The 12337-nt window shown below is 34.9% G+C and overlaps 2 protein-coding genes across 2 annotated transcripts; both read left to right on the top strand.

Annotated features, from left to right (window-relative positions):
* The first annotated feature begins 232 nt into the window (after positions 1–232).
* On the top strand, positions 233–3469 carry LOC133036439 (uncharacterized). The gene is made up of 7 exons (XM_061113001.1): positions 233–285; positions 457–572; positions 2104–2184; positions 2385–2486; positions 2550–2760; positions 2839–2969; positions 3043–3469. The coding sequence occupies exons 1-7, from the start codon at positions 252–254 to the stop codon at positions 3256–3258; spliced, it is 891 nt and encodes a 296-aa protein (XP_060968984.1). The 5' UTR covers positions 233–251; the 3' UTR covers positions 3259–3469.
* Positions 3470–11167: 7698 nt separating this feature from the next.
* LOC133036730 (tetraspanin-8-like) lies at positions 11168–11907 on the top strand. The gene is made up of 2 exons (XM_061113457.1): positions 11168–11245; positions 11530–11907. The coding sequence occupies exons 1-2, from the start codon at positions 11168–11170 to the stop codon at positions 11905–11907; spliced, it is 456 nt and encodes a 151-aa protein (XP_060969440.1).
* The last annotated feature ends 430 nt before the right edge of the window (positions 11908–12337 follow it).

The following is a 12337-nucleotide window of genomic DNA, read 5'->3' as shown; positions in this document are numbered from 1 at the left end:
CTAGGCCTCAACACTGTGCAGTGAAGAAGAGTGGCAGACAGAAGACATGTCCTCCCCTCTGTGCAACTTCAGGTACGCTGGTTTCTCCTTCATCAAAAAAAAAAAAAAAGAAGAAGACATATTTCTTTATCTTCAACTTCACACTAACACATTTTCTCAAAAAAAAAAAAAACTTCACACTAACACACACAGAGGAGAGGAGAGGAGAGGAGAGGAGAGGAGAGGTTACAAGTAGCAGAAAAGTGAGCTTAATGGCTATGGAGGAGGAGAATATCCCAGCTCAAGGTACTTTTTTATTTTCACCCAAGTATATAAACTGTAGAAAATTATTAATATGAGCTTTTATAATAAAGCTATTATGTGATCGATTTAAGCTGTAAAATTTAGGTTGTTTTTGTTATATATATATATATATGTTCATTTTAACTCATTATTATTATTATTATTTTTTTTTAGTTTTTTACAATCCACTTCAAGTCACACGGGGTTGGGAGGAATACTTGGAATTGGAGGTTGCAAAAAGTAATCTCAATCAAAATTTGCATAACAGATCAATTTTGCTTATAGAGATGGTAAGCAGTCTTGGCCCATCAAACTGCCTGTTAAGTTTTATTTATCATGTTAGTTATTGGGAATCATAATTGAAACTTAATCACTTCTGTTATGTCTATTCTTGTGTTATTAGAAGTGAATTATAATTCTATAGTCATCTCTTGTATTGATATATTACACTGTTATTATACTCTAGTCATCTCTAGGATTGATGTAGAGATGGTAAGCAGTCTTGGCCCATCAAACTGCTACACTGTTATTATAAGTTTTCTGGTGTAGTTTTTTTTTTAACTATCAATTCAATTCAATAGAGTAAAGTTTATTTTGGTCTTATTTCTTTATGAATTTTCTAGTTTTTGCCATTGAATTATCCTTGATTACCTATCTTTCCATATTACTTTTAATCTTTGATCATTTTGATTTTTTTTTTTTCAAAAAAAAAAAAAAAAAAAAGAACTTTGTCTTGATCCATTTCTTGAGGATTTATAGACAAAGAAACTTTGTCCTCACCTGCCACATTTTTACCACAATGACAATATTTTATTGGTCCTGGGGTTACTTGGATCTTTGTAATATCTTTCTTAATCTGTCTTCCTCTTGCATAAATATTTCTAGAATATAGAGAGAGAAATAAAATAAAACAAAAGAAACCAACTAAATGCCCAATTGAAATGACTTTACGTTAGTAGTAGTGTTGAATTGATTTTCATGTATGAGTAAATATAGACTAGTATATTATTAGTCTAGTGAATTTAGAATGATCATCAACTAATGTAATGGATTGATCCCCTAGAGCAGAGCTTTCTACTCTGTCCATAACCAGTGGTGGAGTTATGGAGTTTTTCTTCATCATGAGCAGTGGGGCCATGATTTAATTAAGCTTCTATTTCAGATTATCTTTTTTCTCAATCAAACTCTCACATACACACACGCTCATGACACAAAATGGTAAAAGGGTTCATTGTTGTATTATTCCATCTCACATAAAAGGGTTATTAACTTATTATTACAAGACACAGTATGTAACAAACTAATGAACAACAACTTAATTAAGAAAGAACATCAATCAAGAACATAATAAACTCCAAATTAAATACAAGGATAATAAAGAGAACAATACAGCTCAATCACCAAAGGAGTCTTGCTCCAATTACAAATGAACTCTCTCCGCAGAATTCTCTATCAAAAAGCCTTAATTTGTAATGCTCCCATATAACCAAATTTTAACAGAAATAACTAACAATTAGTGAAAGAGTCTAACTGAAAATCACTAACTCAAGACTACTCACATCATCAGTCAACACAAGTGTCACGAATCAGTCACCCCACAAAAATTATTATCCTTTTCTGTCAAATAAATTAATCTTGTTTGAAGAGAAGGTGTCAATTAATTGTCATATATGAATAATGTTCTAACTTGGGGTGTGTTCTATTCATCTATATCCTCCTTTTAACTATATTGTTTGATTGATTTGAATATATATATATATAGTTGTGATGACTAATAGATTTTGGACTATTAATTATTATTTATTTGATTTGTAAATGCAGTATTCTAAATCTGAACCATTTGATGCTTGGATTCCGTACCTAGCTGCAAATATTTTCAATCTCTATGTCTGTAGAGAAAAGGTACTTTATTAACTAAATAATACCATGATGTAGCTACCTACTTGTTGCTTCTCAAGTCATGTTAAGTCTATTGTGTTGAGTTAATGTTGATGTAATTAGTTTCTGTTTTGTTGAGCTATATTCAAAAACCAAACAACGAGTTACACTTAGCAGCTACATTAGAATACTTGTTTTACGTTTAACATTTTTTTATTTCTTAGGTTGACCATGAAAATGAAAGAACCATTGATCTCATTACGTTAAGTTGTCTTTCTATTGCTTGGAAGTCAAGGGAGAAAGATTTCTCCATCCGTATGCTTAAGGTATTTTATTAATTAGTTACTTACTTTTTCATTTATTATTACTAAAACGATTTTATCGAACAGGCAAAATATAAAAAACTCCATACTATAACACAGAATATGTGTTTAGATATGGAGTTTCAAATTCTCGATGCCCTTGGAAGTACTCCTAGGAGCTTAAGAATTCTTACTCCTATAATTTTCAGCCATTATTTCGCATCTATAGTGAAAATGAACTACAGTCCTCACGAGCATGATGCTTTATTTTGTGAGATTATAGTGCAATGCCAGAGTGGTAAGTCCAATTAATTTATTAAGTTTTTTAATTTTTAATTTTTGTTATTGTTCTCATTTCAATTAATTACTTTTGTAGAATATTGGGTGGCAAAGTTGAGGCCATCACTTATTGCAGCATTAGGTGCATTGGTGATTTCTACACTATTCTCTCTAAAAGTTTTTAATAAATTTTACAAGGCGCTCGAAAAGAACCAATTTATCACAGAGGTAAGTTATCTCCAATAAATAATTACATAATTTTTAAAAGTGTTTAAATAAAATATAAAACAATTGGTTGCAGGATGAGTTTATCTGTTATTTTCCCGAAATGTTGAAGCTATTTCAGAAACTCAAGATCGATAAAGAACATAGGCAGGTGTTTGATTTTCCAATCAAATGGAAAAATAATATCAAATGTGCAAGTAGATTCTTGATATTCACAAATATGAGAATTATTGAACAGCCCAAGTTAGAAGTAAAGTTGGAAAATTGCAAGAAAAAAAAAATGAATATTTGAAACGCTTGGACCAGCAAATTGGCAAAATGGAGAAACAATCTACCAGATTAAATGATGTATTATTATTGATAGTTTCTTTCAGTATTGCTTCTCAAGGAGTGGGCATAATGCCAAAAAGTTCTCTCATCCTTAAAGCAATATCTTTGATAATGATTTTAGGGAGTCTTTATTGCATTATAAAGATCATTAATGAAAGATGGGAAACGAAAAAGACTTCAAGTCAACTTTTAAGGATGAATAAGTATGTCATTGGTGTTGCTGTGAACGATGAGGATGTTGATGACAGTGATGATTTGAGTGCTGACGACAACGATGATAATTGGTACCTGGCTGTTAGACCTGGTATTGTATCGTGACATGAAGAGAAAGGAAGAAGATGAAACAGAGAAGAGAAAGGAGAAGAAAGAGAGAGAAAGATTGAGCTGAAAGAATAGCTATCTTGCAATAGAGAGTGTTACAGAGTTTATATACAAGCTACAACAGTCAAGAAACAGTTGGAACTAACCTAACCAACTGTGTAACAAACTAATAACAAACTCTAACTGAATTAACAAACTATCCTCCTTTACACTCCCCCCCAAACTTGGAATTGGTGCATACATCAAGACCAAGTTTGTTACAGAAAACAGCAAATCGAGAGCTAGACAAAGCTTTAGTGAAACCATCAGCAATCTGATCTAGTGCAGGGACATGGTTAACACGAACCAGTTGCTGTGATATCTTCTCTCGGACAAAGTACAAATCTAACTCAATGTGCTTCGTTCGGGCATGAAGAACAGGATTAGCTGTCAATAAAACAGTACTCAGATTGTCACACCATAAAACTGGTGTGCGAGCCTATGGAACACGAAGTTCTGTAAACAGAGAGTTGAGCCATGTAAGTTCAGAGACAGCCTGTGCAACACTTCGGTATTCAGCTTCAGTGCTTGACCGAGATACAGTATGTTGTTTCTTACACTGCCAAGCAACCAAATTTGATCCAAAAAAGATGGAAAAACCAGATGTAGAACGCCTATCGTCAGGGTCACTAGCCCAATCAGCATCACTGAATGCAGAAATTTCAAGTTCAGTCACTGGTTTAAAGAGCATACCATGTTGGACAGTGCCACTTAAATATCGCAGGATGCGTTTAACAGCATTCCAGTGAGAAGAAAGAGGATTGGCCATATATTGACAAACTTTATTGACACTGTAAGAGATCTCTGGCCGTGTAATTGTCAAATACTGTAGAGCACCAACAATTGAACGATACAACTGGGGATCGGCAACAGGTTCTCCTTCATAGGCAGATAGTTTTTGAGTGCTGATCATAGGTGTTGGGACTGGTTTTGCTCCCTCCATTTGAGCTCGAGACAGTAGGTCCTTGATATATTTTCCCTGAGACAAGTGAAGTCCTGCAGTAGTGGTTTGCACCTCAATACCAAGAAAATAATGAAGATTACCAAGATGTTTAAGGGAGAATTTTGAGTGCAGATCCTCTATTAATGTTGAGATAAGTTCGGAGTCACTACCCGTGATGATTATGTCATCAACATAAACCAAAATAAGAGTGACAGAGGATGAAGTATGCTTGATGAAAAGGCTATGATCAGACTTTGATGAACAGAAACCAAGTGAGTCAAGACAATGATGCAGCTTCTCAAACCATGCACGAGGGGCTTGCTTAAGACCATAGAGTGCTTTGTGAAGTTTGCATACTAAATGAGGAGCATTAGCAAGTTCAAAGCCCGGGGGTTGAGTCATGTATACTTCCTCCTTTAACTCACCATTTAAAAATGCATTATTAACATCTAATTGTTGAATAGACCATTGATGAGTTAAAGCAAGAGAAAGTACCACACGAATTGTAACCGGTTTTACAACAGGACTAAATGTCTCAGTAAAATCAAATCCAGCTTGTTGGTGGAACCCCTTAGCCACTAATCGAGCCTTGTTGCGGTTAACTGTGCCATCTGCATTTAACTTCTCCTTATATACCCACTTGCAACCAATGGGAGTCCTTCCAGGAGGTAAGGGAACATATGTCCAAGTTCCATTTCTTTTCAGTGCCACCATTTCTTCAAACATTGCATTACACCATTTTTCTTCTTTAAGAGCAGATTTGACATTTGTGGGCTCTTGAGAAACCAATAGAACTTTACGCTTGTGAATACCCGATTTTGCTCTAGTTTGCATACTATGATTGTTGAGTAAAGAACCAGGTACAGCAGGCAGTACAGATGAGCCACTGGTGGGAACAGTGGGAGTAGGAGTACTGGACTGGTGTAGAGTACAGGAGGGTGTTGTTGACTGAGAGTTGGGATCTGTGGTAACAGGGTTAGATTCTGTATTAGAAAGAAGGACTCCTGAAGGAATGGCTGGCTGAGATGTTATCTCAGTAGTAGAACATGGTACATTGTTGGCCAAACCAGAAAGTGGAATTGCTGGTGCATCAGGAACAGATGTTCCAGCAGGTGCAGATGGAGAGGAGAAAAGTGTTTCAACCGAGTAGTTAATAGGAGCAATAGGTATAGCACTAGAGGAATAAGTGTCAGAGATGATAGAGTTGGTATTTGTAGAGAATGTAGCATAAGGGAATTGGAATTCATCAAATATTACATCTCTAGAAATATACAAGCGACCATTTGAATCTAGACACTTATAACCTTTATGATTTAGACTATATCCCAAAAATGTGCAAGGTGAGGATCTAAAGTCTAGCTTGTGGCGATTATAAGGCCTAATGTTGGGACAACATAGGCAGCCAAACACTTTAAGGGTAGTGTAGACAGGTTTGGTTTTGAACAATATTTCAATTGGTGAGATTTGGTTAAGAATAGGGGTAGGCAACCGATTATGTAAGTAGACTGCACATCGAAAAGCCTCATCCCAAAATTGTAATGGCATAGAGGCTTGAGCAAGTAAACTCAATCCATGTTCAACTATTTGCCTATGTTTTCTTTCCACCAAGCCATTTTGCTCATGAGTGGTTGGACAAGGATGTCTATGAATAATACCAACTTGTCTAAGTGGTTCAGTAAATGTCCTATATTCCCCACCCCAATCGGATTGAAACACTTTGATTTTCTTTCCTAATTGTAACTCAGTTTCTGTTTTGAATGCAAGAAAGGTTTTTAAAGCCTCAGACTTATTTTTCAGTAAATAAATCCAAGTGAAACGGCTATAGGCATCTACAAAACTCATGTAATATTTGTATCCATTATAGGATAATGTATGAGAAGGACCCCATAGATCCGAGACAATGAGTTGCAAAGGTTCAGAATACATTGTATTGGAAACTTTTGGAAAGGGCATTTTATGTATTTTGCCTAAGCAACAAGCTTGACATACACTATTGGAGGTTTTATTACATGAAATATTACAAGAGTTTAATACAGATGTGACCACCTTGTGTGAAGGGTGGCCAAGTCTGTTATGCCACAAATCAAAAGTTGAAACAGAAGACTGAGTACAAGTATTGCTGGAAGCTGAAACAGCAGGGTCATTGGTGACAACTAGAGCAGATTTTTGACCAGAAAATGAAGCACCAGAACTGAGAGATGGATGGGAAGAATTCAGCACTTTGAAATGGCCTGGATCAAAAGTATACAGGCCATTGTGGAGGATCCCAGTCAACAACACTTCCTTGGTAACCTGATCCTTTACATAACAAGCATCAGCATGAAACTCAAACAAAACATTATTGTCTAAAGCAAATTTAGAGACACTTAGCAAATTCTTAGTTATCTCAGGTACATGCAGTAGGTTTCGAAGAAATAAAGGCTTATCAGAATTATTAGATGCAATAAGAGTGGTACCATGGTGTTGAATGGACAGACCTGTGCCGTTTCCCACATAAATTTGGTCAGAACCAGTGTATTCAGCATTAGTCATCAGGTTCTGAAGGTCTGGTGTACAATGATTGGTAGCACCTGAATCGGGATACCAATTTCCATCATCAACAGAGGTGGTCTGAGCTAAATTGGCCTGCATTGAGGAGGCATCAGCAGTAGGAACTGCACCAGTAAAGCTTTTATCAAATCGATAAAAGCAATCAACCACAGTATGCCCAAGCTTGTGACAAAGCTGGCATTGAACTCTGTGTTGTTGAAATGGTTTGCCTCCTCTGGTTCCAGCATTTGATCCCCTTCCCAGATTTATGGATGAGGATGAACCTCGATAGAAATTGCCAGAATAAGGGGGACGATTAGAAGAGTAATTCTGGAAATTAGAAGGAGGGAAATTCGGATGAGTGGAGTAATACTGACCTCGTGAAGGAGCAGGATATCTGAAATTTCTGTTGAAATGAGCAACATTTGCTTCGAGTTGCAACATACTATCAGCTGATCTTGGTGTTGACTCAGCAAGATTAACATTCAGATCAAAGTCTTTATCTGATTTTTCGATTCTGGATTCTGATGCTAAGAGTAAAGCTTCTATTTCGGCAACAGAATACTCTTCGATTCGAGTATTAGAAGAGATTATGAAGGTGTCATAATCACTCGGCAGTCCTTTGAAAATGGCTGCAATATGATCTCGAGCAGATAGTGTTTCTCCAACAGAAGCAAGTAAATCCACATGTTGCTTAACTTTCAAGAGATATTCATCTAATGACAGTGTGCCTTTCTTGAGATTTTGGAGTTTAGTTCTAAACTCCAGAACCTTAGAGGAGACTTGCAGCGTGTAATGCTTTTCCAAGGCATACCAGATCTGCCTGGCAGTGTTGCATCCGACCATACGAATGAGGAGGCTCTCATTCATAGAAGATAAAAGCCAGGAGACTAGTAATTGATCTTGAATCTCCCAATTCAAGAACTCGGGATTGTATCGTTGAGCTGTTTGATCTGCATCAGAGAGGAATTTCGAAGGAGGAGGAACATCTTGAATGAATCGTTGAAGCTGGTGTCCTCGAATCGCAGCAAGAACTTGCTGTTTCCAGAGAAGAAAATTATGATCATTCAACTTCACTGAAAGTGTATGACTGAAATACACAGGGCTTCGTGTTTGCTCTGTTTCTCGAGTTCGATTCCACGGATTTGCAGAGACATTGGTCTAAGTTGCCTGAGGATCGGAGGAGGAGGTATTTCCTCCACCATTAACAGCAACATTTGCCATTAATGGAGGAAAGGGCTCTGATACCATGTTAGACCTGGTATTGTATCGTGACATGAAGAGAAAGGAAGAAGATGAAACAGAGAAGAGAAAGGAGAAGAAAGAGAGAGAAAGATTGAGCTGAAAGAATAGCTATCTTGCAATAGAGAGTGTTACAGAGTTTATATACAAGCTACAACAGTCAAGAAACAGTTGGAACTAATCTAGCCAACTGTGTAACAAACTAATAACAAACTCTAACTGAATTAACAAACTATCCTCCTTTACACTGGCAAACACTCTTGAATTAGCTGAAATTTTCAAAGTGAAGCTTTCAAACAAATTTGAAAAGATGAGAAAATGGGGGGAAATGGATGAACAGTGGGAAGAATATAGTAGAGTGAGCCAAGTATGGATTAAGTATAAAATTTTAATTATTGTAATAGTATATCATGTATATGGTATTGTAGGGAACAACATTTTGAGAGTCATGTCCTAATTGCAAAAGTGTATGATTCTAGCTTTCACAAACCAGATTGTGTAATTTATGTGTTCTGTTCTGTTTTCTATTGTGTTGCCTTTTGGTTTAGAAATTAAATTTCTGTATGCTTGTGTTATTAGAACAGGCTATATGATTCTAGCTTTTACAAACCAAATAGTGTATGTTTTCTATTGTTGTGTTTTTTTGTTTATGAATTAAATTTCTATATTATTGCTTTGGAAAAGGTTGTAAAGTAATGTTTTCCATTGAAATATTTACATTATTTGATCCATAATGAATATATATAGGTTGCTATTCTAGTGAATCGTAGATGCCCTTGCTACATAAAATTAAGTAACCTTAAATGTTAAGTAACATTTTTCCACACACTTCTCAGTTCAAGTTCTTTCTTCTTAAGGGTTCGATGATGCTTTTTTGTACTCTCTTTTCTTCACAGATTGTTGTTACTGCTAATTTCGTCAAAATAGCATTCTTTGCCTCTTCCAGCTTCAGCTTCAATATTTTTTTATTCACTTTATAGGAAACACTAACAAGAGCTCACATATGCATAGCAACTCTAAACACTAGCACAAAGAGTAAATTATACAGACATGTTCCAATTACACAAGTGAAAATTTATTTACATCTTATAAACTTCAATTAATTGTTAAAAATTACTTTTAATATTTTTTTTAAATTTCTTTTGGCATTATTTTCTTAATATTGATAGTTAGTTTTTTTTTTATTATTTTCATAAATTAAAGATATATAATTTATATAAAATAAAAATTATTAAAATGATACTTTATGGGGTGCAAATAAGAAACTCATAAATAATTGTTTCATTTTGAAATTAACTCTTATATGTAGCAAATAAGAAACTCATTAGTAACTTTTCACTTTACAAATAGCAATCAAATAAAAAAGTAATGAGTAACTTTTTATTTAAAATTTAACTCATATGTCATTTGATCTGTTAGATAAAAAAAAGTAATACAAATGGAGTACTCATAAAATGACACCACTATTTTAGTTTTCCAAATCTAAAATCTCATATATTACTAAATCTGAATGTATATCAAACCTAATATCTTAAATAAAAAATATTAAATGAGAAACTATATTGTTAATAATTAAAGAGATAATTAGTTAGCGGTTTCCTATATTATTAACTAAATTCAAATTTGTGAAAACCATATTGAAATACGCTAATAATGGTATACCATTATTTATGAGTTTACTTATATTGTCGATTTTCTTCTTTCTTTTATAGTGTCCTCTTTTTTATTTTTAAGAAAATAAATAGGCTTCAGAGAATTTTCCTAAAAAAAACTTATATAAAAGTATTATCTTAGAATTATGACTACAGATTGTAAACAAAGTATAGTTAGAATAGAAAGGATTTTAAGGTAAGAGGATTGTTCGGATCTGAGTGAACTTGTTCAGAGAAAGTTAAACAAAGAAATCTTTAAGCTTGAATGCCAATATTGTAATCTCATTGTGTAGCTGTGTTAAAGTGGTTAGCCATTGATGAACAAGAACCAGAAAACAGAGAAGGAAAACAGAGAGAGAGGAAAGATAGAAAGGAAAGGAAAGAGTAGCAAAGATTGAAGAAAGATTCATTGCATTGAACAGAAAGTGTTACAGCATTTATACTAGGGATACAACTGAAACAATAACAGAATTTCAACAGATTCTTACAACTAACTCAAACAACATTAAACACGTGCTTGAATTAATCTCCAACTAACTCTAACAACCTAATAGACTTAACTGTCTTCAACACCTCCCCTCAAACTCATAATTGAACGATCTTCGATTTTGAGTTTGTGCCTGAACTCAGCAAACCTTTGACTTGATATGGCTTTGGTTAGACCATCAACTAACTGGTCATAAGAGGATAGATGTTTGATCTGTATAGTTTTGTTGAGAACTTTTTCTCTAATGAAATATAAGTCAAGTTCAATGTGCTTTGTCCTCTGATGTAGCATAGGGTTCTGAGTTAGCATTATGGTGCTTAGGTTGTCACACCATATGGTTGGAGTTTGAGTTAGCTGTAACCTCAGTTCAGAGAACAAGTATTGCAGCCATGTTAGCTCTGCTGTAACACTAGCATCACTTATATATTCAGCCTCTGTGCTGGATCTAGATACAGTTTGCTGCTTCCTACTTTTCCAAGCAATGAGATTTGAGCCAAGAAAATATTGCAAATCCTGTAGTGGATCTCCTACCATCTGGGTCTGAGGCCCAATCAGCATCACAGTAGGCTACAAGATCCAAGTTTGCTAGTTTTTGCAGGTGCAAACCATGATTTGTTGTGCCACTCACATATCTTAGGATTCGTTTGACTGGTGACCAATGTGTGGAAAGAGGTTTTTGCATGAATTGACACACCTTGTTCACACTAAAGGAAAGTTCAGGCCTTGTAATGGTCAAGTATTGCAATGCTCCAACAATTGACCTATAATGGTGAACAGCTTCCACGGGTTCCCCCTAGTAAGTAGATAAACGAATGCTACTTGTCATAGGAGTAGGGGCTGGTTTAGTATTGCTCATTTGGGCCTTAGCTAGGAGATCCTTGGCATATTTAGCTTGAGACAAGTGTAAACTAGCATCGGATTGAGTAACTTCAATGCCCAAAAAGTATGAAAGAGGCCTTAAGTCTTTAAGGGCAAACTGCCTATTGAAAAAAACTGTATAATATCTTTTATTATTTGCAGGTATATATATATTTTATTGGGAAAATTTCGGAGGTTTGGCAAGGGGATAGCGAGTGTGAGAAGTTTCTTTCTGTAATTGTTCTTGGGGTTTTTCTGATGGTTGCTGGAATTAATTATTGGGGCAGAGTTTCTGATGGTTGTTATGTTTCTACTCATTTCTCTTTCACTATTTTTGCCTTAGTTGTTTCTAACAAAGGTGGTGGAAGAGTTGTCTCTGACATGGGTTATAAGGAGGAGTATAGGCTTGGTGATTACTCTCACTGCAACAAAATCAAGAGCTGTCTTATTCATGGAAAAGTCTCTTCTTCTTTCTCTCAGAAACATCTCAATGATTCTGTCACAGAGTTTTTCTTTATTGTTCAAAAATTAGAGATATAAATAAATAAATGGTTGATGAACTTATGCTCTCTTGAGATTTGCTTGGATTTACATATATATATAATGCTATCTTCATCATAACTAGTAGTTTTTGTAATACATGAGTACTAACACAAGTTCATCCTCTCTATCTTAACAATTAGGACTTGGAGTATATCTTTATTATGCAATGGAGAGAACCACTTTCATCAGTTTTCACTGATCAACTTTGGTATTACTGTAATCTTCAAAATGAATCATGTGTATATCTTACATATCTTATGTTTGATCTTGTGTTAATTTGAGTGTTATGTATGCTTTATGAGATTTGTATATAGAAAGGCTTTTAAGGTAAGAGGATTGTTCTGATCTGAGTGAACTTGTTCAGAGAAAGTTAAACAAAGAAATCTTTAAGCTGTGATTTGATCATTCTTTTGTTTTTCTTTTACTC

The sequence above is a fragment of the Cannabis sativa genome, chromosome 4 (assembly GCF_029168945.1).
Source record: "Cannabis sativa cultivar Pink pepper isolate KNU-18-1 chromosome 4, ASM2916894v1, whole genome shotgun sequence".
Taxonomy (NCBI): Eukaryota; Viridiplantae; Streptophyta; class Magnoliopsida; order Rosales; family Cannabaceae; genus Cannabis; species Cannabis sativa.
Note: the sequence above shows the minus strand (reverse complement) of the source record. Positions and strands in the feature narration are given on the sequence as shown.

What these genes read in the sequence shown, in the direction of transcription:
- LOC133036439 (XM_061113001.1), top strand. Translation starts at nt 252, where the DNA reads ATGGCTATGGAGGAGGAGAATATCCCAGCTCAAG. An exon ending in GGAGAATATCCCAGCTCAAG is followed by an intron (nt 286 to 456) that starts GTACTTTTTTAT and finishes ATTTTTTTTTAG; the next exon opens with TTTTTTACAATCCACTTCAA. An exon ending in TCTCCATCCGTATGCTTAAG is followed by an intron (nt 2,487 to 2,549) that starts GTATTTTATTAA and finishes TTTATCGAACAG; the next exon opens with GCAAAATATAAAAAACTCCA.
- LOC133036730 (XM_061113457.1), top strand. Translation starts at nt 11,168, where the DNA reads ATGTGTGGAAAGAGGTTTTTGCATGAATTGACACACCTTGTTCACACT. An exon ending in TCAGGCCTTGTAATGGTCAA is followed by an intron (nt 11,246 to 11,529) that starts GTATTGCAATGC and finishes TATTATTTGCAG; the next exon opens with GTATATATATATTTTATTGG.